The sequence below is a fragment of the Oryctolagus cuniculus genome, chromosome X (genome assembly GCF_964237555.1).
Source record: "Oryctolagus cuniculus chromosome X, mOryCun1.1, whole genome shotgun sequence".
Lineage (NCBI taxonomy): Eukaryota > Metazoa > Chordata > Mammalia > Lagomorpha > Leporidae > Oryctolagus > Oryctolagus cuniculus.
Window position 1 is genome coordinate 6002597 of NC_091453.1, and position 26121 is coordinate 6028717.

The following is a 26121-nucleotide window of genomic DNA, read 5'->3' on the forward strand; positions in this document are numbered from 1 at the left end:
TGTCTAACTCTGCCTGTCAAAAAACAAACAAAACAAAACAAAACAAAACTTTCAACTTTGATAAAGATGTGCTTTAATGCAGCTGTAATACTCTTCAGGGGCAGTACATCCCTCTGCAACTACCTTCTCCAATACTTCAGCAGTGACAACATTAAACCTTCTACTCCAACTGAGAAGAGAGGCTCCTGTATCCAGGGCAACCAGTTTGGACTGCCCAGACTTAAAATTAAGGATAAGAAGCACCAGTACCTGGAACATAACAAAGTTCAATTTTGCACCTGAGGACCTTTTGTTAGGTAGAAAGTGAGAAATTTAGCCTATGTGTGTGTGAGAAAGGCCTGTAGCTTCCGCATCTACTGCAGAAGCTCCTGAAGCCTAACATTTTGCACTTCAAAGTCCTGTTCAGACCCTGATGACTCCCAGGTGGTCCCAGCCCTTCTCCCAAGGAATGCTCCCAGGACAATTCTCTCTCCTCAGGACCAAATGGGTTACCTGACCTGATAACATGAGGCAATAAAGCCTTTACAGATGCCCTAAGGGAAGCCCCTCTACTCTGCCTGGTACAGCAACTCTGGGGAAGAATTTGCTAAATTTCACCCAACAAACTCCCCATCCTTTGTCCTGGAGGAGAGGGGGAGGTGGGTAAACAGGCTCCATTAAAAACCTAGGGAGAGGAGCCAGTGCTGTGACACAGTGGGTTAAAGCCCTGGCCTGAAGTGCCAGCACCCCATATGGGTGCCGGTTCTAGTCCCAGCTGCTCTTCTTCCAATCCATCTCTCTGCTATGGCCTGGGATAGCAGTAGAAGATGGCCCAAGTGTGTGGCCGGCGCCGTGGCTCAATAGGCTAATCCTCCACCTTGCGGCGCCGGCACACCGGGTTCTAGTCCCGGTCGGGGCGCCGGATTCTGTCCCGGTTGCCCCTCTTCCAGGCCAGCTCTCTGCTATGGCCAGGAAGTGCAGTGGAGGATGGCCCAGGTGCTTGGGCCCTGCACCCCATGGGAGACCAGGAAAAAGCACCTGGCTCCTGGCTCCTGCCAGGATCAGCGCGGTGCGCCGCCTGCAGCGGCGGCCATTGGAGGGTGAACCAACGGCAAAAGGAAGACCTTTCTCTCTCTGTCTCTCTCTCTGTCCACTCTGCCTGTCAAAAAAAAAAAAAAAAAAAGAAGATGGCCCAAGTCCTTGGGCCCCTGTACCCACGTTGGAGAACTGGAAGAAGCTCCTGGCTCCTGGTTTTGGATCGGCACAGCTCCAGCTGTTGCAGCCAACTGGGGAGTGAACCAGCGGATGGAAGACCTCTGTTTCTACCACTCTCTGTAGCTCAGTCTTTCAAATAAATAAAATAAAATCTTTTAAAAGCTTAAAAACCTAGGGAGTCCAAACAGATTATGTGCCCAGCTCTCTACCTCTGCCCTGGCCCCTGCCTCTCAGCTGAGCTGCCCGCATTCAACCATGTAACCTCTGTCTCCCCCAGTCCCAGTGGCTGGGCACTCTCTGTCCCTTCCATTCTAATGGATGCCCTATCCCCAATAATACCTTATCACTTCGATCTTGGTCTCATGCCTTCATTCTTTCTTGTCTGAAGACAAGAACCCTATGGATTCCTCGGCTTTTCTCTAGTGACACTTTCACCTATCTGACCTCCTTCCTGAGGGCTGAATGTCTTGTAATCTGTGAGGAAGGTGTCCTTGCTGCTTTTGTTACTGCCCCATCTCAGAAGCTGCCAGGTTGTTGAGGCAACCTCGGGTAAATTCCTTTCCTTTCGATGACAAGTTGGTGTCTGTCCCACAAAGATGGAGGCAGATCTATCTTCCTCGTGTACCTACTAAGATAGATAGATAGCTAGATAGAGAATTTGGCAATATTGCCCCCTGGAGTTACCACATCAGACATACTGGCAAGCATTATTTAGCTGAAGCAGAACCCCTGCCACACAGCTAGCTACACTTTATCAATGGAGCCTCTGAGCTGGAAGAATTCCTGGAAGAATTTCATCTCTTTCACTGCAGGAGAAAAGCTGGCAGGCAGAGGTCTCCTAGACTGGCTGAAATACTCAATAACTTACTTTAATCCTTACTGCATATTAAAAACTGCTTTTGCTATTATATTTCATAACATATGTTTTACTGTATAGTGCCCCTTTCTTCTGATGAAGGTTGCTGGGAATGTTTTCTATTATTTTCAGTTCTACAGACAAAAGAGATCCAAGGGGTCTGTTGGGAGGTAAGTTCACAGGCCTTGTGAGACAACACATTGACAGCTTTTGTTCCAAGGTAAACAGCATTGGAATACAGAGATAGTCTCCCTCAGGGAAGAAGGCCAAAGTCTAGGATAATAAAGGATATTGTGTCCTCCAAGGTAAAGGTTAGGCCAGTTTTCTGATAGGGGACTGAAGTTCCTCAACTATGTCATAAGTCCCTGCATGTGTCATAAGCTCACTGCTTTGCAAGACCCACCCACCAGCCACCTGCACAACCTGCCCTCAGAGGAGACATGAAGGATAAAGGCAACTACAGGAACATGAAGCTCAGCTGTCTGCTGCACGATGAGTAGAAAGGCCTTTATCTCTGACCCAGGAGTACCCTGTGGCAGGTAGGTATGTTAGCTTGAAAATTACAGTAAATCATGGTTCCTGACAAAGAAACCTGAGGAAGAATCCAGAAACCAAGGACTAAGCTTGGCAGGATGGCTAGTGCCCCTCATCAGAAGCTAACACAAAAGGACAAAACAAAACATCCTCTATGATAGCTTCAACATTAAAATCATTTGCTTCATCCACTTTTCTTTCTGAAGCTCCTCCCCATTCCAATTTGGTGTTGTGAATTACAAAATAAAAACTGCTGAATAAATGACTGATTAGTCATTGTATAACCAAAATGAACAAATATGATGGCTAAGTTTACATGCATTAACAGGAAATTTGTGTTATGCTTTGTGTGCAATTATGGTCCTTTTTAAAAAAGATTTATTTAATTATTTGAAAGGCAGAGTTAGAGTTAGAGAGAGAAGGAAAGACAGAGAGTGAAAGAGTGAGCTTCCATTCGCTGGTTCACTCCTCAAATAGCCACAATGGCCGGGACTGGGCCAGGCTGAAGCCAGGAGCCTGGAACTCCATTCAGCTCTCCCCCTTGGGTGCAGGGGCTGAAGTACTTGGGCCATCTGACACTGGTTTCTCAGGGATATTAGCAGGGAGCTGGATCGGAAGTGGAGCAGCCAGGACTTGAACTGGTACTCATATGGTATGCAGGCCTCATAGATGGCAGTTCAACCTGCTGCACCACAATGCCAGCCCCAGTTATGGTCCTTTAAAGTCCTAGAACATGCTGGTCATATTTCAGCCCTGTGCCTTTGCTCCTTTTCACTGTTAACTAGAATACTTTCTTCACCCATTCTGTGTTTAAAAATTCAATCCAACCTTATATGCTCATCTATATTTTAAAAATCTCTTCTTTGAAGACTTTCTTAGTATCTCCCTATTCCCCCACAAAGGCACAATTATTCCCTCCCTGCAGATCCAGAATATTTTGTCCTAATCCATAGCCCAGCCCATTTGCCACTGTATCACAGTTGGCTACAGGGTCAGTCTCCCAAGCCAGGCTGCATGCTTGTTGAGGCTACAGAAGATAACACATTTGCCTTTGTAGCCCTAGAACCTGCCTGTTCTGACTGGTAAACAAAATGAAAAGTGTTGAAAAAATGAGTGACTACTCATTATATAACCAAAATGAATACAACGGCTAAGTTTTATGTGAATTAACATGAAAAGTAGCAGATATACAATAAAGGCTGATCGAACTATTCCAATCTAATTATATATACTATTGATAACTACCAAACAGGAAAAAGTAGAGTTGAATTAAAATTGAGCTATTCAAAACTATTATTTTGACATGAAGAAGAAAGAGGAAACATTCTATTTTTTAATTTCAAACTTTTCCAAACATATTGATTATAAAATATACAATGAAGTATACACTGAACAGCTCTAAATCACTAATTTGTAAAACATAACACCCTCAAAGATGTTTCTCATTTTCTCTTGCTGTGGCCATTTCATTTTTTAAAATTACAGATTAGTTCTAGCTCCCAGGCGCAATTAAAGCTGTCAGTTACTAGAATCTAGAAATAGGACCTCCAGCATGATAAGACACCTGCTATGAATAATCAGGCCCTGCAAGCTTATTAAAATGGGTTTTCTTTTTATCAGTACCGGAAAATTTCAAAGTTGCTCCACATCCCATGGGGTCCAAGGCTCACTCAGCTAAACTAAGAACTACTCACCTGTTGTTCCACCTGGGGGATCGAGATCGTGACCGCACCATCCTTTGACATATAAACCACAATCCACCTTTCACAATGCAAAGAAACATAGCATTAGCATGTTTATAGAAAGAGGCTGCAGCCTGTTCTAAAACACAGTGAATGTCTCCAAGAAAAAACTACCTAATCCCTCTCTGCTTCGATTTCCTTTTCTGTAATATTGAGAAGAAAAAACTACCACAAATCTTATTGGAATGTTATTGGGATAAAATGAGTTAAAACTAGGATTAGCAAATGTTTTCTGTAAAGGCCCAGATAGTAACTATTTTAGGCTTTGTAGGGATATATAAGGTCTCTGCCACACTTGTCTCTTGAAAAAAATTCCTTAAAAATGTAAAAATGTGAATTCACCACAATGAGATGTACTCTAAGACATAGATTAGATTCCAAACAGCAAAAAAGCAAAATAATTTATTAAAATATTTTAATATTTATTACATGTTGAAATGATATTTTGGATACTGGGGATAAATAGATGTTGTTAAAATTAATTTTCAAAAGATTTATTTATTTCAAAGTCAGAGTTACACAAAGAAAGAAGGAGAGGCAGAGAGAGAGAGGTCTTCCATCCATTGGTTCACTCCCCAGTTGGCCGTAACGGCCGGAGCTGCGCCAATCTGAAGCCAGAAGCCAGGATCCTCTTCTGGGTCTCCCATGTGGGTACAGGAGCCCAAGGATTTGGGCCATCTTCTACTGCTTTCCCAGGCCATAGCAGAGAGCTGGATCAGAAGTGGAGCAGCAAGCTGACTTGCCCCAAATGGTAGAGTTAGAAACATACCAGGGGATTCCAATTCAATCCCATCAAGTGGCATGTACCAATGCCATCTCACTAGTCCAAGTGATCAATTTCTGTTCACAATCGATCATAATGAAAGGACTAAGAGTCAAAGGGATCACATAAACAAGTCTAGTGCCTGCTAATACTAACCGATAGAATAAATAAAGGGGGGAACGATCCAACATGGGAAGCGAGATACACAGCAGACCCATAGAATGGCAGATGTCCTAAACAGCACTCTGGCCTCAGAATCAGCCCTTAAGGCATTCGGATCCAGCTGAAAAGCCCATGAGAGTATTTCAGGCATGGAAAGCCAAGACACTCTGGCAAAAAAAAAAAAAAAAAAAAAAAAACAAACAAACAAACACCTAAATGAAAGATCTCTGTGAGTGAGATCCCAGTGGAAAGAACGGGTCATCAAAGAAGGAGGTACCTTTCTCTAAAGGGAGGAGAGAACTTCCACTTTGACTATGACCTTGTCTAAATATGATTAGAGTCGGCAAACTCAAAAGGCTTCCATAGCCTTGGCAACTCATGACAAGAGCCTAGAGTGATTACTGATGCCATAAACAGGAGTGTCAATTTGTAAAGTCAACAACAGGAGTCACTGTGCACTTACTCCTCATGTAGGATCTCTGTCCTTAATGTGCTGTACACTGAGATTTAATGCTATAACGAGTATTCAAACAGTATTTTTCACTTTGTGTTTCTATGTGGGTGCAAACTGTTGAAATCTTTACTTAATGTATACTAAACTGATCTTCTGTATATAAAGAAAATTGAAAATGAATCTTGATAAGAATGGAAGGGGAGAGAGAGCAGGAAAGGGGAGGGTTGCGGGTGGGAGGGAAGTCATTGGGGCGGGGGGGAGCCAATGTAATCCATAAGCTGTACTCTGGAAATCTATATTCATTAAATAAAAGTTAAAAAAAAAAAAGAAGTGGAGCAGCCAGGTCTTGAACTGGTACCCATATGGGATGCTGGCACTGCAGGTGGCAGCTTAACCTACTACACCACAGCACCGGCCCCTAAAATTAATTTTTGAAAATAAGAAAGTAGAAACCATTTTTAGCTCAAAGGCCACACAAAATTAGACCCAGTAGGCCAAATGCATAGTAGTTTGATGATCTCTGAGTAAAATCATGAAAAGAGCCTGGCATATACCAACTGCTAAATAAGTGTTTTTTAAAAAGATTAATTTATCTATTTGAAAGGTAGAGTTACACAGAGAGAGGAGAGGCAGAGAGAGAGAGAGATCGATCGATCTTCCATCTGCTGGTTCACTCCCTAATTGGCCACAACGGCTGCAGAGCTGCGCAGATCCGAAGCCAGGAACCAGGAGCTTCTTCCAGGTCTCCCACGTGAGTGCAGGGGCCCAAGGACTTGGGCCATCTTCTACTGCTTTCTCAGGCCATAGCAGAAAGCTGGATTGGAAGTGGAGCAGCCAGGCTTCGAACCGGTGCCCCTATGGGATGCTGGCACCGCAGGCAGCTGCCTTACCCACTATGCCATAGCGCCAGCCCCTAAATAAATATTTTAAAATGAGGAAGAAATTACCCAGAATTCCCCTACTTGAGCACAGTAGTACCACTTCCCAACTCTCACCATGTACACATGTACACTTCACAGAACCATTGTCAAAATGATTTGGAATAGGAATTGGCATTTGGCACAGTGGTTAAGTTGCTGCTTAGGATGCATACATCCTGTTTCAGAGTGCCTGATTCAAGACCTGGCTTTTCCACTTCAGATCCAGCTTCCTGCTAATGTGCACCATTGGGAAGCAGCAGATGATGGCTCAAGACCTTCGGTCCCTGTCACCCTTGGGAATTCTGGGTTTATTCTGAAATTATTTCAATACACTGAACACTTATTTACATAATTATAGTTAGTTCAGAAGGCAAAAGACTCCAAATAGTGCATCACAGAACACAAAACTCACATGACTTATGAGTATATGAGATATTCAACCTTATTAGTACTAGGGAAAACACAAATTAAAGTCACAGCCATTTCCAAACTCTCCAGATTAACCAAAAGAAAAAAAAGTAAGTTGCAAATTCCATAGTGTTGGTAAAGATATGGACAAATAACAAGTCTCATATATTGCTGGTGAATATTAATGAGTCTAACCGGTTTGGAAGCTGTATGGTAATACCCAAAAAAGTTGAACACACCCAAATCCCACAGCCCAGCAAGTCCATGCAGGAATATACCTTAGAATAGTGGTTCTTAAACTTCAATGTGCATTAAAATAACCTGGAAGGCTCACTGAACCACAGCTTGGTGGGCCCTATTCCTGGAGTGAGCCCCACTTCTATCAAGTTCCCAGGCGATGTGGATGCTGCTGGTGCAGGGACTACAGAATCACTGATTTTTAAAAATTGTTTTATTTTTGATTTATTTGAAAGTCAGAGTTACACAGAGAGAGAAGAGAGGAGAGAGAGAGAGAGGTCTTCCATTCCACCTGTTCAACCCCCAAATGACTGCAACGACCAGAGCTGAGCTGATCCGAAGCCAGGAGCCAGGAGCTTTCTCCAGGTCTCCCACACAGGTGCAGGGGCCCAAGGGAGTTGGGCCATCTTGTAGCACTTTCTCAGGCCACAGCAGAGAGCTGGATCTGAAGAGAAGCAGCCAGGACTTGAACCAGTGCCCATATGGGATGCTGTTGCTGCAGGCTGGGGCTCTAACCTGCTGCGCCACAGCACCAGCCCCAGAATCAGTGATTTAAGGGAAAATTTAAGGGAAATCACTTGGGAAAACATGTTTACGAGTGAGATTTATTCCATGAGATAGAAGTCTTACTAAGAATATTTTCCTTTAGCTACTATTAAAGTTAGCTCTATTAAAATTCAAACTATTGGAGCTAGTGTTGTGGTGTAGTAGGCTAAGCCTCTGCCTGTGGTGCTGGCATCCCATATGGGCACCAGTTCATGTTCCAGCTGCTCCTTTTCCAATCCAGCTCTCTGCTAATGGCCTGGGAAAGCAGTGGAAGATGTCCGAAGTACTTGGGCCCCTGAGCCCACAAGGGAGACCCACAAGAAGCTCCTATCTCCTGGCTTCAGGTCAGCCCAGCTCCAGCCGTTGCAGCCATTTAGGAAGTGAATCAGTGGACAGAAGACCTTCCTGTCAGTCTCTTCCTCTCTAATAAATAAATAAATAAATAAAATTTTAAAACAAATTCAAACTATTCACTCAAAAATAGGTGAATTTTAGTGCACATAAATTATATATCAAAACCATAAAAAACTAGCTTTAGGGTGATTAAAAATGTTCTAAAATGTGACCAGATATTCCAGAGATTGTTGCACAAATCTGCAAATATATCACTGAATAATTGCATATTTTAAAAAACCTTATTTTCATCTACTTGAAAAGCGGAGCGAGAGAGAGAGAGAGAGAGAACAAGAGCATGCACTTCATCCACAGGTTTACTCCCCAGATGACTGCAACAGGCAACAGCCGGGGCTTGTCCAGGCTGAAGCCCAGAGCCTGGCACTCCATCAGTCTCCCATGTGGGTGGCAGGGGCTCAAGCGCTTGAGCCATCATCTGATGTATCCCAGGCCAAATTTGCAGAAAGCTGGATTGAAACAGAGTATCCAAGACTCAAACTGGCACCTGGATGTCATCTCAAGTGGTGGCTTAACCCACTGCACCCCAATGCCTGCCCCAAATTGCATACTTTAAACCAGTAAATCATATTTCAATAAAGCTTCTTTTTAAAAAGTTAAGATTGCAAGACTGGTGCTGTGGCACAGCAGGTTAAAGCCCCAGCCCACAGTGCTGGCATCCCATATGGGTGCCAGTTCAAGTCCCAGCTACTCCACTTCGGATCCAGCTCCCTGCTAATGCACCTGGGAAAGCATGGAGGATGGTCCAAGTCCTTGGGACCCTGCACACACATGGAGACTGGGAAGAAGCTCCTGGCTCCTAGCTTCGGATCAGCTCAGCTCTGGCTATTGCAGCCATTTGGGGGGTGAATCAACAGATGGAAGACCTCTTTGTCTCTACTCTCTATAACTGTCTTTTAAATAAATTAAATCTTTTTGGCCAGCGCCACGGCTCACTTGGCTAATCCTCCGCGTGCGGCACCGACACCCTGGGTTCTAGTCCCAGTTGGGGCGCTGGGTACTAGTCCCGGTTGCTCCTCTTCCAGTCCAGCTCTCTGCTGTGGCCCGGGAGGGCAGTGGAGGATGGCCCAAGTACTTGGGCACCCTTCACCCGCAAGGGAGACCGGGAGGAAGTACCCGGCTTCGGATGGGCACAGCACCAGCCGTACCGGCCATTAGGGGAGTGAACCAATGGAAGGAAGACCGTTTTCTCTCTTTCTCTCTGTCTAACTCTGGCTGGCAATAAATAAATAAATAAATAAATAAATCTTTTAAAAAATTTTTTTTAAAAAGTTAAGTTTGCTTGCAACAGCTCAGTGCATATCAGCTGGTAAGGAGAAGTACTGGTTCAGGGCTTAATAGGCAAAAGGTAAGATTAGTTTAAATGTATAGCCTGAGTTAAGAATGGCTTTTAAATTTTTAAAGGGCTATAAGAAAAGGAAGAATATGTGGCAAAGACTGCACGTGGCACACAAAGCCTAAAATATTCACTGTCTGGCCCTTTACAGAGAAAGTTTGCTGAACACTGACCTAAACTTTCTTGCAATTAACTAAGTTAATCAAAGGGACCAGAGCATTAGGAAAGATAAAGACTGAAATACCAGCAGGGTTTGCAATGGGAAGATGTCATTAACAGAAGATGGATTCCTTTGTATTGCTACTTCAGAGTGTACTGTGAACAGCTGGGTGCAGTGCACAAACCTCTCCAACTTCTGTATGCAGGATGGACAGCAGATCATCCACTCCAGGAGGATGCTGGTGCTAAAAGAGGCCACTGGGACAGCACTGGACATAACTCCTCAACCAGCTGAAGGGCCTAGTTATAGCAATTATCTTTCCCCTATGACCTTGCTTTTCCCTTTCTATTCTATCCTTCCATCACCACACAACTTTGTATATTTCTCCCATCTCTTAGCAATCACATTCTCCTCGAGCTACTACTCTAGCTGCTTGTATGCCACAGATATTACTTATTTGTCTCCTCCCGTTCTTGCTTAACCGCTCATCAACCTGGATTTCCACCCCACTACTGCACCGAGCTGCCATAGCCAAGATCATGAATGAGATTAAAGTTGCTAAACTCTATGCTCAATTCTCCTCCTCCTGCCTTCTCCTTGACCTACCAGTGGCGTTTGACACACCTAAAAACACTTTCTTCACTTGGATTCCAGGACACATACCTTCTTGGTTTTCCTCCTACCTCTGTAACCATTCTGTTTCCTTTGCTGGTTTCTCATCATTCTCCCTTACCATTCTGACCTTAATAGTGAACCCAGTCTTTCTCTAAACAGTGACCTCAGTCTTTGGACTTCTCACTGTCAACATTTTCTCCCTAGTCCAGATCCTCATTCAGTCTCCATGCTATTAATACTCTCTGTAAACTAACCACCCTTGAATTTTTATCTCCAGCCATTACCTATCCTCTATAATTCAGTCCTACATAACCAACAGCTCAATAAAGGCAATAAATATGTCCAACAGCAAAATCCTGACCTCCCTCCAAATCTGCTCCTCCTACTGTCTGTCTTCATCTTAATAAATAGCAGCTCCATCTTTTAATTTTCAAAGAAGCAACACAAACATCCAACAAGCATTATGAAAACATATTTGACTCTACTATGAAAAGGGGAAATAAAATAATGAGATACCATTTCATACACATAAGATTAACAAAAATTTTAAATTTGATGGTACCCACATGCTGACAACAAAGTAGAAAAAGCGAGTTTCTCACCTGAGAAAAATTCCTCCCCAAAAACTATGAAGCAGAAGAAAACCATAAGACTGTACACCAAATAGTATTAAATGTATTTAAAAGCATTTAAGGATTAAAACAAAAACCTACCTTGAACCATATACTCAAAAACTAAAAACAGGAAACAGACTAACAACTAAAAGAAAAAAAAACAGGGAGAAATGAAAGGGAAAATGTAAAGTGAACTCAGGGGAAATAGAAAAATACTGAATTATTTCAAAAGTGAAAAATAAATTACAAGGCCCAAGGGACAATAAACTCAAGTGAAAGTTTATTGCAGGACATCAAAGAAAAGCAGGAAAACAATGAAGCAATAAAAATGACATGAGAGGTGAGAGAGAGAGAAGGAAATGGAAGGGGAGGGAGGGAGATAAAAGTTCAGAGAGAAAGTAATAGTAATAGAAGACAGGCAAAGAAACAGTATTATATATATTAGTCTGGTCCCTGAAGAAGAAAAACCAAACAATGGAAATGAGTTGATATTTAAAACTATAATAATTCAAGAAAATCTTCCAGAAATGCAAAATATCTCAAATACTTGAATCTATACATTTAACTTATCGGGGGGTCGGTGCTGTGGCACAGTGGGTTAATGCCCTGGCCTGAAGCGCCAGTATCCCATATGGGCACCAGTTCAAGTCCCGGCTGCTCCACTTCCGATCCAGTTCCCTGTTATGGCTGGGAAAGCAGTAGAAGATAGCCCAAGTCCTTGGGCCCCTGTATCCATGCGGGAGACACGAAAGAAGCTCCTGGCTCCTGGCTTCGGATTGGCACAGCTCCAGCCATTATGGCCATTGGGGAGTGAACCAGTGGATGGAAGACCTCTCTCTCTCTCTCTGTCTCTGTCTCTACCGCTCTGTAACTCTGACTTTCAAATAAATTAATTAATTAAAAAAAATTATCAGGTACCTATGAAAATTAACCTAGGACAATCAACTTTAAAACAAAGCCCAGTAAAACTGACTTGATTTCAAAGATAAAATAATCAAGCCTTCTAGGAAAAAAGAATAAATACTGTAGCTTTAAAATCCAAGAGTTAGACTAGCATATTATATTTTTCAAAACCAAAATATAAAGCAAGGTAAAAGAGCAGTACTTTAAAAAATGACAGTAATTGTCAACCAAAAATGTTTTCTTTTTTTTTTTTTTTGATAGATAGAGTTAGACAGTGAAAGAGAGAGACAGAGAGAAAGGTCTTTCTTCCGTTGGTTCACCCCCCAAATGGCTGCCATGGCCGGAGCTATGCCAATCTGAAGCCAGGAGCCAGGTGCTTCTTCTTGGTCTCCCATGCGGGTGGTGCAGGGGCCCAAGCACTTGGGTCATCCTCCACTGCCCTCCCGGGCCACAGCAGAGAGCTGGACTGGAAGAAGAGCAACCGGGATTAGAACCCGGTGCCCATATGGGATGTCGGTGCCGCAGGCAGAGGATCAACCAAGTGAGCCACGGCGCCGGCCCCCCATAAATTTTCTATCAGCCAAGATATCCCCCAAAACTCAAGGGAACAGATAAACAGTTTTCTCTCTCTTAAAATTTATTTATTTACTTATGATTTATTTGAAAGGCAGAGTGACAGAGAGAGAAGGGGAGAAATAGAGATAGAGAGATCTTCTATCCAGTGGCTCATTCCCAAAATGCCTGCAAAGCCAGGGCTGGGCAGGCTGAAACTAGGAGTCAGAACTCCATCCTGGTCTCCCATGAGGGTGGCAGGGACTCAAATATTTAAGCCATCATCTGCTACTTCCCAGGCACATTAGCAGGGAGCTAAATCCGAAGCAGAGGTGCTTGCCCTCTCATAAGGGATACTGGCATCCCAAGAGGTGGCTTAACCCACTGTGCCACAACACCTGCCCCACAGTTTTGACATATAAGAATGTAGGAAACTCTACATTTAATAGCTCTCAATGCAGAATCTACTAGAGAATGAGCCTTACCTAACCAAATGATGACTGGGGAAATATCACCAAAAGCACTGATGGTGAGCAGGGGAAATATGTATATGTACATCTAAGACACTAACATATAAGGATGAGAGTGAAGATTAATATATAAATTATTAGTTATTGTTAAATAGTTTTAAAAAAAGGCAACAAGAACTGGGAGAAAAAAGGGGAAATGAGAAGAGGGGAAAAGAGAAAGAGCTCCACTACTGTGTAGGCCAACAGGTGGATTTAAAGGATACTGGAGAGGGGAGGAATGATACACCGGTATTAAGAAGCTAAAAGAATCAACATATGATGCTGAGACAACTGGATATCCATAAGCAAAAGAATAAGGTTTGGGGCCGGTGCTGTGGCTCAGTGGGTTAACGCCCTGGCCTGAAGCACTGGCATCCCAAATGGGCACCGGTTCTAGTCCCAGCTGCTCCTCTTCCGATCCAGCTCTCTGCTATGGCCTGGGAAAGCAGCAGAAGATGGCCCAAGTCCTTGGGCCTCTGTACACACGTGGGAGACCAGGAAGAAGCTCCTGGCTCCTGGCTTCGGATTGGCAGTTCCAGCCATTGCAGCCAATTGGGGAATGAACCATCGGATGGAAGATCTCTCTCTCTCTCTCTGCCTTTCCTTTCTCTGTGTAACTCTGACTTTCAAATAAATAAATAAATCTTAAAAAAAAAAAAGAATAAGGTTTGACTCTAACTCACATCACATACAAAAATTAACTCAAAATGGACAAAAGACCTAAATGTAAGAACCAAATTTACAAAACTCAGAAAAAAAAACATAAGGATACATAATCTTTGTGACACTGGATCAGGCAATCATTTCTAAGATATGAAAACAAAAACACAAGTAACAAAAGTAAAAACAGATTGGTCATCATCAAAATTAAAATGTTGGGGCCAGTGATGCAGCACAGAGGGTTAAGTCACCACCTATGACAATGGCATCCAATATGGGCTCTGGTTTGAGAACCGGTCACTCCACTTCTGATCCAGCTCCCTGCTAATGTGCCTGGGAAAGCAGTGGAAAATAGCTCAAAGTACTTTGGCCCCTGCCACCCATGTGGAAGACCTGGGTGAAGCTCCTGGCTTCAGCCTGGCCTGGCTCAGCCCCTGCCAGTGTGGCCATTTAGGGAGTTAACCAGCAGATGAAGAGATAATCTCTCTCTACCTCTCTCTTAACTCTGCCTTTCAAATAAATACTTTTTAAAATTAAAAATGTTTATGCTATAAAGAATGCCATGAAGAAATTGAACAGATGATCTAGAGAATGGGAAAAAACATTTTGCAAATCAATTATCTTGTAAAAGATTATATAAGGGGCAGCGCTGTGGTGCAGCAGGTTAAAGCCCTGGCTTGCAGTGCCGGCATCCAATATGGGTGCCGATTTGAGTCCCGGCTGCTCCACTCTGACCCAGCTCTCTGCTAATGCGCCTGGGGAAGCAGTGGAAGATGGCCCAGCTCCTTGGCCCCTGTACAGACTTGGAAACTGAATAAAGGTCCTGACTCCTGGCTTCGGATCAGCTCAGCTCCAGCTTTTGCGGCCATTTGAGGAGTGAACAAGTGGATGGAAGACCCCTCTCTCTCTCTACCTCTCTCTGTAACTATCAAATAAATAAAACAAATCTTTAAAAAAAGATTATATATAGAAAATATAAAAGCTCTTAAAACTCAATAATGAAAGGATAAGTAACTACATTTTTAAAAGATTTATTTATTTATTTGAAAGGCAAAGTTACAGAGAGAGAGAGGTGGCTCATTCACTGGTCCACTCCCAAATAGCTGTAATGTCTGGAGCTGGGCTTATCTGGAGTTAGGAGCCTTCTCTGGGTCTCCCATGAGGGTGCGGGAGCCCAAGCACTTGGGCCATCTTCTGCTCTTTGCCAGGTACATTAGCAAGGAGTTGGATTTGGAAGTGGAGCAGCTGGGACTTGAACCATTGCCCACATGGATTACCAGTACTGTAGGTGGCGGCTTTACCCAATAAGACATAGCACCAGCCCCAATAACTAAATTAATTAATTAATTAATTAATTTTCCCCCAAAAGAAACCATTTACTTAAGGAATACAGACTTCATGCATTTCATAAATACAACTTTAGGAATACAGTGATTCTTCTCACCATATCCGCCCTCACACCCACTCTCCCACATCTCCTCCTCCTCCCTCTCCCTCTCCCATTCCCATTCTCCACAAAGATCCATTTTTGATTAACTTTATACACAGAAAACCAACTCTATACTAAGTAAAGAGTTCAACAATTTGCACAGTAAAAAAAAAAAAATACAAAACAAAACAAAATTGTTCCTCAACAGACGAGATAGGGCTGTTCAAAGTCATTGCATCTTGAAGCTAATTTCAGGTAGTTTTTTTTTTTAAGAAACTTAACTAACTTTAATGAAGCACCCAAGAATGATACTTCTTTTGAGAGCACTTAGACATAGCTATAATACAACTCTTTGGGGCTGGCGCTGTGGCGCAGCAGGTTAAAGCCCTGGCCAGTTCTAGTCCCGGCTGCTCCACTTCCCATCCAGCTCTCTGCTATGGCTGGGAAAGCAGTAGAAGATGGCCCAAGTCCATGGGTCCCTGCACCCGCTTGGGAAACCTGGAAGAAGCACCTGACTCCTGGCTTCGGATCGGCACAACTCCGGCTGTTGCGGCCAACTGGGGAGCGAACCAGCCGATGGAAGACCTTTCTCTCTTCGCCTCTCCTCTCTCTGTGTAATTCTGACTTTCAAATAAATAAATAAATAATCTTAAAAAAAAATACAACTCTTTGAGGACAGAGGTCCTGCACAGGAAGTTAGTGCACAGTAACTCTTTCTATTTAACAATTAACACTCTTATGTATGATGTCAGTGATCACCCAAGGCTCTTGACATGAGCTGCCTAGGCTATGGAAGCCTTCTGAATCCACAAACTCCGTCAGTATTTAGGCCGGCGCCGCGGCTCACTAGGCTAATCCTCCGCCTAGCGGCGCCGGCACACCGGGTTCTAGTCCCGGTCGGGGCGCCGGATTCTGTCCCGGTTGCCCCTCTTCCAGGCCAGCCCTCTGCTGTGGCCCGGGAGTGCAGTGGAGGATGGCCCAGGTGCTTGGGCCCTGCACCCCATGGGAGACCAGGAAAAGCACCTGGCTCCTGGCTCCTGCCATCGGATCAGCGCGGTGCGCCGGCCGCAGCGCGCCAGCCGCGGCGGCCATTGGAGGGTGAACCAACGGCAAAGGAAGACCTTTCTCTCTGTCTCTCTCTCTCACTGTCCACTCTGTCTGTCAAAAAAAAAAAAAAAAAATCTTTAAAAACAAAAAGTAGAGCCTAGCAATACTGGCATCAAGCAAAGCAGAACTCAAGTCCCAAAGACAGAAAATATTTTATAATTCTAAAAGTCACATTCCAGGGGGCTGGCGCTGTGGCGTAGTGGGTGAGGCCGCCGCCTGCAGTGCTGGTATCCCATTTGGGTGCCGGTTTGTGTCCCGGCTGCTCCACTTCTGATCAAGCTCTCTGCTATGGCCTGGGAAAGCAGTACAAGATGGCCCAAGTTCTTGGGCTCCTGCACCCGCATGGGAGACCGGGAAGAAGTTCCTGGCTCCTGGGTTCAGATGGGCACAGCTCTGGCTGTTGCAGCCATCTGTGGAGTGAACCAGCAGATGCAAGACCTCTCTCTCTCTCTCTCTCTCTCTGTGCCTCTTCTCTCTGTGTGTAACTCTTGAGTTTCAAATAATTAAATTTTTAAAATTGTCTTTTATTTTTATTTTATTATTTATTTGAAAGGCAGAAGTACAGAGAGAGAGAGGATGAGAGTGTGGTCTTCCATCTGCTGGTTCACTTCCCAAGTGGCTACAATGGCCGGGGCTAGGCCAGGCTGAAGCAAGGAGCCACGAGCTTCTTCCAGGTCTCCCACATGGGTGCAGGGACCCAAGCTCTTAGGCTATCTTCTGCTGATTTCCCAGGTGCATTAGCCCCTGAAGTGGAGCAACCAGGACTTAAACTGGCACCCAAATAGGATGCCAGTGTCACAAGCAGCTTTACCTGCTATGCCACAACACTGGCACCTAAAATGTCTAAAAAGATTATCTGAGAGGCAAAGGAAGAGAAAGAGTGTTACTGTCTGCTGGTTTATTCCCCAAATGTACATGAAGGCTGCAACTGGGCCAGGCCAAGGCCTGGATCCATGAATTCAACCCAAGTCTCCTATAAAGATGGCAGAGACCAAATGACCTAAGACTTCACCACTGCTTCCCAGGTTGTGCACCAGTAGGAAGCTGGGATCAGGAGTTTGGAACTCAGCGCAGGCACTCACATGTAAGACACGGGCATCTAACAGAGTGCCTTAACCACTAGACCAAATGCCCACTCCACCTAACTGAGGGTAGTATGTCCTCTATTATTAGCATGTGTCTACATATGTCTTCTTTTGTTTCTTGTTTTATTTCATAGAGATGCTCGTTATGTTTATATGAATATGACTGTATATATTTGTATGTGTTATACTTTTATTGTGGAATGTGACTTTTTTAAAAAAGATATTTATTTATTTGAGAGTAGAGGTACAGAGAGAGAAGGAGGGGTAGAGAGAGAGAGAGAGAGAGGTCTTCCATCCACTGGTTCACTCCTCAATTGGCCTCAATGGCCGGAGCTGTGTGATCCAAAGCCAGGAGCTTCTTCCCAATCTCCCATGCGAGTGCAGGGGCCCAAGGACTTAGGCCACCTTCTATTGCTTTTCCAGGCCATAGCAGAGAGCAGGATTTGAAGCGGAGCAGCCAGGACTCAAATTGGTGCCTATATGGGATGCAGGCACTGCAGGTGGCAGTTTTACTCGCTATGCCACAGTTCCAGCCCCAAAAGACATTTTAAGTGAAGCAAAAATGAGGAGAAAGAAGATCTAAACAACATAAGTAGAGTAAATCTTACAGATAGTTATCAAATCCTACTCCCTGATACTACAGTATATACTTTATTTGCAAGTATCCATGCCACATTCACTAAAAATAACCACATATTAGGTAAAAAGGAAAAATCAGTAACTTCTACAAAGTGCAAATATTACAATTATCTGACTACAATGTAATAAAACTAAAATCTAAAATAACAAAGGCCCTTCTACCTAGAAATTTAAAAGCCTTCTATTAAATAACTCCTGAGTATTCTATAACTGAATTATATATTTTAAAAGAAATAATGACAGTAACAATACTACATATATAATCTTATGGAATATATTTAAAGAAATGATCAGAAGAAAATGCATTGCATGAAATATTTATTGGTAAAAATTAAAGATCAAAACAAACTTTAAAATAGGGAAGCAAATAAAGAGAAAGCACATGAAGACTGGTGTGTGGTGCAGAAGGTTAAGCCACAGCATGCAATTACTGCCAACCCATATTGGAGTGCGTGTTTGACACAAGAGTGCTACTCCACTTATGATCCAGATTCCACTAATGAGCCTGGGAAGGCAGTGGATGATGGCCCAAGTACTTTTTCCTTAAAAAATCTTTCTTGAGGCCGGCACCGCAGCTCAATAGGATAATTCTCCTCCTGTGGCACCAGCACACCAGGTTCTAGTCCCAGTCGGGGCGCCGGATTCTGTCCCGGTTGCTCCTCTTCCAGTCCAGCTCTCTGCTGTGGCCAGGGAGTGCAGTGGAGGATGGCCCAGGTGCTTGGGCCCTGCACCCCATGGGAGACCAGGAAAAGCACCTGGCTCCTGCCTTCGGATCAGCGCGGTGCCCCAGCCGCAGCGCACCGGCCGAGGCGGCCACTGGAGGGTGAACCAACGGCAAAGGAAGACCTTTCTCTCTGTCTCTCTCTCTCACTGTCCACTCTGCTTGTCAAAAAAAAAATCTTTCTTGAAAAAAGCACATGGAAGGAAATAATAAGAAGTATAAGAGAATTAAGAGGCTGGTGCTATGGCGTAGTAGGTTAAGCCTCTGCCTCTGGCACTGGCATCCCATATGGGCACCGGTTCAACTGCTAGCTGCTCCACATCTGATCCAGCTCCCTGTCAATGTGCCTGGGAAAGCAGGAGAAAACAGCCCAAGTGCTTTGGTCCCTGCACCCATGTGGGAGACCTGGAAGAAGCTCCTGGCTCCTGGCTTTGGATCAGCTCAGCTCTAGCCATTGTGGCCATTTGGGGAGTGAACCAGCAGATGGAAGACCTCTCTCTCTCTCTCTCTCTCTCTAACTCTGCCTCTCAAATAAATAAAACCAATCTTTAAAAAAAGAAGAAAATTAAGGAAAATAGAAAAACAGATCTAGTTAATAATTCAAAGCTGTATAGGTTCTGAAAAAAATTAACAAAATAGTTAAACCAATATATAACTTGATTAGTAAAAAAAAGAGAAAACAAAAATATACAAAATAAGAAACAGCATGGAGGGAGACTACTGAAATAGAAGAAAAATTTTAAAATCATAAATATTACTTCATAGGCTTCTATCAAACAAAATTTAAAAGCCCAGGTGAGAGAGATAATTTGCAAAAAAAAAAAGTCACCAAAATTTACTCCATTAAAGTTAGAAAGCTTAAACACACCAATTTCCATAAAGGAAACAGAAAACATTATCATGGAAATATCCCATGAAAAAACATATTTTACAGGGAATTCTACCAAACCTTCACGCACCAGATAACCTTTATAAATTATTCCAGAGGCAGTAAAGCACAAGATCAAGCCTGCAGGAACAGCTACCTTTGGAGGAAGATGAGCCAGCAAAGAGAACTGAGGAAGGAAGAAAGCCCAGAGCACAAAATCTCAGAAACTAAACGATCTTTTTAGAAAAGAGACTTTAATGGAGAATGCTGCAGAGATCAAATAAAAGAAATGAAAAGTGTTAACACATGGCATAAAGACTATACAGAAGATCAGGAGACTGAGAAAGCCAATTATTAACAACTCCTTCAAACATTTAGCTGGAAAGGAGAAGAGAGAAACTGAGTGTGGCAGGTTGTTTAGGGGTTTAAGGGAGGAAGTTTATTGTTAAGGAGGGACTATTTGGCATTAGAGATCTAAACTAGAATGACAGTCATGGTAGAGATGAGACTAGGTCCAATTTGTTCAATGTTTCCTTTGATTCTTTAATATTAACTATGAATAATGTAGACAACATTTCCAGTATTCCATACTTACAAATTATCTTCTTCCTTGGTCCAAACAGAATTTTTATCACTGGTTACATTCTATGTTAATTTATCAAACATTACTAAGTGCCAGTTAATGCTGGGACTAGGAATAAGAGTAGGAACAAACCCAGCTTTTTAAAAATTTTATTTACTTATTTTCATTTTATTTAAAGGCAGAGACAGAAAGAAAAGATCTTAGATCAGCTGATTCATTCCCCAAATACCCACAATACCTGGGGTTGCACCAGGCTAAAGCCAGAACCCTAGCACTCAAGCCAAGTCTCCCACACCATAGCAGGGACCCAAGTATTTGCACCATCATCTGCTGCCTCCCAAGGTGCCCATTAGCAGGAAAAAGAGGAGCCAGGACTCAAAAAGGCCCTCAGATATGGGATTACGAGTGTCCCAAGTGGCGAATGACTGCTGGGCCATCTGCACACCCAGAAACTGTTTCTTTCCTGCAGAAGTTAAGTCTTGGAGCCAGCATTATAGTGCAGCATGTTAAGCTTCTGCCTGTGATGCTGGGATTCCATATGTGTGCCAGTTTGAGACCCGGCTGTTCCACTTCTGATCCAGCTCCCTGCTAATGCGCCTGGAAAAGCAGTGGAAAATGGCCCAACTGCTTGGGCCCCTGCACCCATGTGGGAGACCTGGAAGAAGCTTCAGGCTCCTGGCTTTGGCCTGGCCCAGCCCTGGCCATTTGAGTAGTGAACCAATAGATGGAATAGTGATCTCTCTCTGTCTGTCTCCCCTCCTTTTCCTCTGTATCTCTGCTTTTCAAATAAATAAATCTTTTAAAAAGAAATAAAAATAAAAAGTCTCTAGTAGGTAAGAATGATTACATGAGGGCCAATAATTCCCTGGTTAACTAAATGTTGTGCAAATTCTCTCATATAATCCTGACAACAAACCTTGAAGAAGCTGGAATTATTTGTTTCACAGCTTAAAAAAAAGTCTCAGAAAGCTTAACTAACCTGTCCCAAGTAGAGGACCTGGAACCAGCTAGAATCCAGGTTCTTGAACTCCAACACTAAGACTTCCCCACCTTGCAACTCCTACCTTCAGGAGACTCTGTGAAGACAGCCCAGTCACTTGCTCAGAAGCCTGGTCAGCAGAATTGGACTTGCTTTAGCACATTCAAGAATAGTTGACATCCCGTATTACCTCTAAAATTGCCGTCTAAACTTGCAAAACAGCTCTTATACCCTCCAGGTGCCTGGACAGTGTGTAGCCTGTAGAGCACAAAGACTATATTTATCATGAGCCCAAAGATTGTGTAGCTTCATATATATCCCCTCAGCTTTATATAAGTATTTGTTTTTTTGTTTTGTTTTGTTTTTGTTTTTGTTTTTTGACAGGCAGAGTGGACAGTGAGAGAGAGAGACAGAGAGAAAGGTCTTCCTTTTGCCGTTGGTTCACCCTTCAATGGCTGCCGCGGCCAGCGCACTGCGGCCGGCGCACAGCGGCCGGCACACCGTGCTGATCCGATGGCAGGAGCCAGGTGCTTCTCCTGGTCTCCCATGGGGTGCAGGGCCCCAGTACTCGGGCCATCCTCCACTGAACTCCCTGGCCACAGCAGAGAGCTGGCCTGGAAGAGGGGCAACCGGGACAGAATCCGGCGCCCCGACCGGGACTAGAACCCGGTGTGCCGGTGCCACAAGGCAGAGGATTAGCCTAGTGAGCCGCGGCGCCGGCCAGTATTTGCTCTTTTGACATTAGGCCAGATTCATTCATTCACCTAAGTTTATAACTCTGAAGTCATTCTGATTATAACTGAGGCAGCAGTATAAAATTTCAGATTTAGGAAGTAAAAGAGTGTGGGGACAAAGAGTACCAAAGAATCACTTCTTGAATTCTGAAAATTATTCCAAAAAATTATGAATTTCAGGATGCTTTTGCATTCTGATATTTTTGTAAGCAGGCAATACAAGCAAAAACACGAAGTATGTTTAAGTGTACTTTCCATAAATGTCTCCTTTGACCCTAAAATCACCCTCTAAGAACAGTAAGAAAAACACATTATAATCCCTAATTCACAGTTTAAGAAATAGTATCTCGGAAAAGTGACGTGACTTATTCAAGGTAGTGAGATACACAAGATTTCAGGGAGGTCCTGACTTCAACTCTCTTGTTCTATTATGCCTCTGCATCAGAATCTCTTTACTAAACTGGTAAAGGTAGAATAAAAGACAAGAAACTAAATTGTTAGCAACAAATAAAAAAAATGTTTTCACTAGAGAAGAATACTTGGACTTGGAATTGGTTGGGGAGGAAAACATAAATGGCCCAAAATATTCCTACAGAAATCCTTTAAGTTTTGCCGTACTACGGTGTGGGTAAGGACACTCACGGATTATTAGTAGGACATACCCTTTCCAGAGGGAAATCAAGCAATTCATATTAAAAAGGAAAAATAAATCTTTATGTACACACTCTGCCCAACAACTCCATCATCTAGTAATTAAAGAAATTATCAGCAATATGCAGACTTCACATCCATCCAACAAAGTGTTTAAATAGTGAAAAACTGGGAATAAGCAACTAAGTAAGTTATTGCAGCCATATAAAGGCATGTCATATAGAAAAAAGTAATTACAAAAGAAATTCACTTTAGGGAAAATTCACAAAATCATCTCTGCATATAAAGTCTGGAAGTGTATAATCATATTCATGATGGCTATTCAGAATGGTGAAACCACATTCACAACAGTTACTTGGACTGCTAAAATGGTGTGGTTCCTTCATAATTTTGTAGATAAACTGCTTACTAAGGTGCTCCTATACAAATTTTCCTTTTTCTTTTCAAGAATTATTTATTTACTTGAAAGGCAGATTTATAGAGAGAGAGGGTGAGACAGAGAAAGAGAAAGAGAGAGAAAATATTCTATCTGTTGGTTCACTCCCTAAATGGCTGCACCAGTCAGAGCTGGGCCAATCAGAAAACAGGAGCTTCATCCTGGTCTGCAGCAGAGACTGCAGGGGACCAGAGACTTGGTCTACCCTCTGCTGCTTTCCCAGGTGCAGTAGCAGGGAGCTGGATAGGCAAGTGGGGCACCCGGGACTCCAATCAGTGCCCATCACAGGCAGTGGCTCAACCCACTACACCACAACGCAGGCACCCTATCCAAGTTTTTTTTTTTTTTTTAAGATTTATTTATGTGAAAGAGTTATACAGAGAGAGAAGGAGAGGCAAAGAGAGAGAGAGAGGTCTTCTATCCACTGGTTCACTCCCTCAATTGGCTGCAATGGCCGGAGCTGTGCCGATCCAAAGCCAGGAGCCAGGAGCTTCCTCCGGGTCTCCCACATGGGTGCAGGGGCCCAAGCACTTGGGCCATCTTCTACTGCTTTCCCAGGCAATAGCAGAGAGCTGGATCAGAAGAGGAGCATCCGGGACTAGAACCAGTGGCCATATGGGATGCTGACGCTTCAGGCCAGGGCGTTAATCCACTGCGCCACAGTGCCAGCCCCCCAAGTTTTTCTAATAAGATCTTTTAAAGCTTGTGTAACAGCAGAGATTTCAGAGGAAATTTTTAGTAGCTGTTTTTTAAAGTGCCATTAAAAATGAAACTTTACTATGAAAACACCACTGAAAAATAAAGCACTCATTAGGAATCTACAGCAAGAAAAAAGAGAAGAGAAGAGAAGAGAAGAGAAGAGAAGAGAAGAGAAGAGAAGAGAAGAGAAGAGAAGAGAAGAAGAAAGAAAGAAGGAAGGAAGGAAGGAAGGAAGGAAGGAAGGAAGGAAGGAAGGAAGGAAGGAAGGAAGGAAATTTTAAAAAATTTTCTTTCAAATTCCAGTCTTTCCTTGGGATCCGTTCCCATTTAAAAAATGCTAAAAAGGCTCCCTGGCCAGAAGCCCAAGAGATCTTTCCGATTTCTACCCGTGTTTTGTAGTTTGTTCCAGAAAAGAAAGGCAACCACCTAAGAGACAACCTGAAAACACCTCGGGAGGAGATATTTGGAGCAAGTTTCTCTGCCGTCTCTCCCACCGTCCCATCGACAGGGCAGAGCTGACTGGCCCACTTTCCTAATACACCCTAGAGAAGCGCAAAAGCTGCGCCAGCTTCCATCCGCGTTTCTAAAAGCGCCAGATTGACTTCGCGATACAAGAGAAAGAGCAGCCCTCGCTACTCGTTTCCCGACGTTATCAGGGGAAGATGCCGCGGCGCGCCAGGAGCGCCTCACGCCGAGGACAAAGCCGCGGCTCTAGGCTTTGGTCCCGCAGGCGACGCGTCAGGGGCTGCCTAGGGAACGGGGGCACCGTCCTCCGACGCAGCCTCCCCTCTTGCCCCCACGACAGGGCTCCGAAGCGCGGAGACGGTAGCCTGCCCAACGGCGGGGGAGGAGCGAGGTGGCGGCTGTAGGCGCCTGGGTCGCGGCACCCAGGAGGGATAGGTCGAGGGGCCCAAGCGATGCAAGGGAGCCCGAGTGAGGCTGCCACTGCTCAGGGAAGGCGCCGGCTGAACCCCCTGAGGGACGCAGAAAAGTCCTCTGGAACCCTTTTCGGACCGCCGTATCCTCTCAGCGGCCCCAGCCGCCACCCCAGAACCGCCCCTCGTGGGCAGCGGACACGCCCTCCCTGCGGATCCGAGCCTTCTTTGCCCCGCCCGCTCCCCAGGACCGCTCACCGGGCAGGGAAGTCACCACCGCCGCCTCAGCCACTGCCGCCGCCGGCCCCTCAGACCTCGCCCCTCACACGGCGGCCGCTTCATGCGGCCACGGCACCATGGTTACCTCAGCGAGGCCGCGAGACCCGGAACTACTTCCTTCCGGAACCGCCTCGCCCCGCCCCCTCCCTGGGCCCGCCCACTGTCTTCGGCCTCGCGCTGAGCCGGCTCCCTCGCGGACCACCGTCCTCTCCCTCCCCACGTGAAGGTGCCCCGTCCAGGGCGCCTGCGCCCTCTACTGGCCATTTCCACCTCGGCCTTCCTGTCCAGAGCGCCTGCGCCCTATGCCACCCGCCCTCCGAGAAAGAGGGAACGCCCTGAGCGTTGTAGATTGAGGGATTATGGGGCTTGAGGGGCGGGGGTTGGAGGTTGCCCCTCTTTCAAGGGCCGGAGCGTGGTCTCGTGGAGCTTCCAGCTTTGGGCAGGTGGGCGTACCAGGAGTCAGAGATGGCCACGGAGTACATGGGCCTCGGTCTTCAGCCCCTGACTGGGCCCTCGGAGCCTTTCCAGCACCTGCTCACCTGAATCACTCCTCTGTCGCGTCTGCCCCGCCTGCTCAGTCTCTGACCGTTCCCCTAACCGCTAGCCGTGGCCCATGGCCTCGAATGAAGCTTCTACCTGGAAAACAGAACTACCTTCTCACTGACATTTTTGCGATTTAAGAATGAATAATGCTGGCCAGCGCCGCGGCTCACTAGGCTAATCCTCCGCCTTGCGGCGCCGGCACACCGGGTTCTAGTCCCGGTCGGGGCGCCGGATTCTGTCCCGGTTGCCCCTCTTCCAGGCCAGCTCTCTGCTGTGGCCCGGGAGTGCAGTGGAGGATGGCCCAAGTGCTTGGGCCCTGCACCCCATGGGAGACCAGGAGAAGCACCTGGCTCCTGGCTTCGGATGGGCACAGCTCCGGCCGTAGCAGCCATTTGGGGGGTGAACCAATGGAAGGAAGACGTTTCTCTGTCTAACTCTGCCTGTCAAAAAAAAAAAAAAAAAAAAAAAAAAAAGAATAATGTTTCTCTGCCTGCGTATCTGCCCACATAAGCTTCAATCAGGAAGGTTCTCCAACATTGTACAATAAGTTTCTGCTCCATTTGTTCAGTTTCCTGTGGTAGTTCTCATTTTATCATCACCACACCTTTTTTAGCATTCCAATGGGCATTAGATTTGCTTTGTTGATACTGATATGGCTTCTCAAAGCTTTAGTTCCCGTGCTGGCGCTGCGGTGTAGGAGGTCAAGCATCTGCCCTCACCATGGGCACCACTGGTTTGAGTCCAGCCTGCTTCACTTCTGATCCAGCTCTTAGGATGCCTGCACCCCATATGGGAGTGTCTGGAAGCTTCCTGCTCATGTGCACCGTGGGGGGCAGCAGGTGGTGGCTCAAGTATTTGAGTCCCTGCGGCACACATGGGACACCTCAGTTGAGTTCCTGGCTCCCAGCCTCAGCCTG

At 44.9% G+C, this 26121-nt stretch overlaps 1 protein-coding gene across 18 annotated transcripts in view; it reads right to left on the minus strand.

Moving 5' to 3' along the window:
- Positions 1–24799, minus strand: part of BCLAF3 (BCLAF1 and THRAP3 family member 3) — a 92201-nt gene extending 67402 nt beyond the window's left edge. For 11 of the 18 annotated variants that reach the window (XM_008272428.4, XM_070067178.1, XM_008272426.4 and 8 more), the window contains exons 1-3: positions 24641–24799; positions 21073–21245; positions 4279–4345 (exon numbers count right to left, since the gene is read on the minus strand). In XM_008272428.4, coding sequence (XP_008270650.1) covers positions 4279–4319 — 41 coding nt within the window. In that variant the 5' untranslated portion in view covers positions 4320–4345; positions 21073–21245; positions 24641–24799. The remainder of the gene's footprint in view (positions 1–4278; positions 4346–21072; positions 21246–24640) is intronic. The other 7 variants (XM_070067175.1, XM_070067174.1, XM_070067177.1 and 4 more) reach the window with 2 other exon arrangements.
- Positions 24800–26121: the final 1322 nt, after the last annotated feature.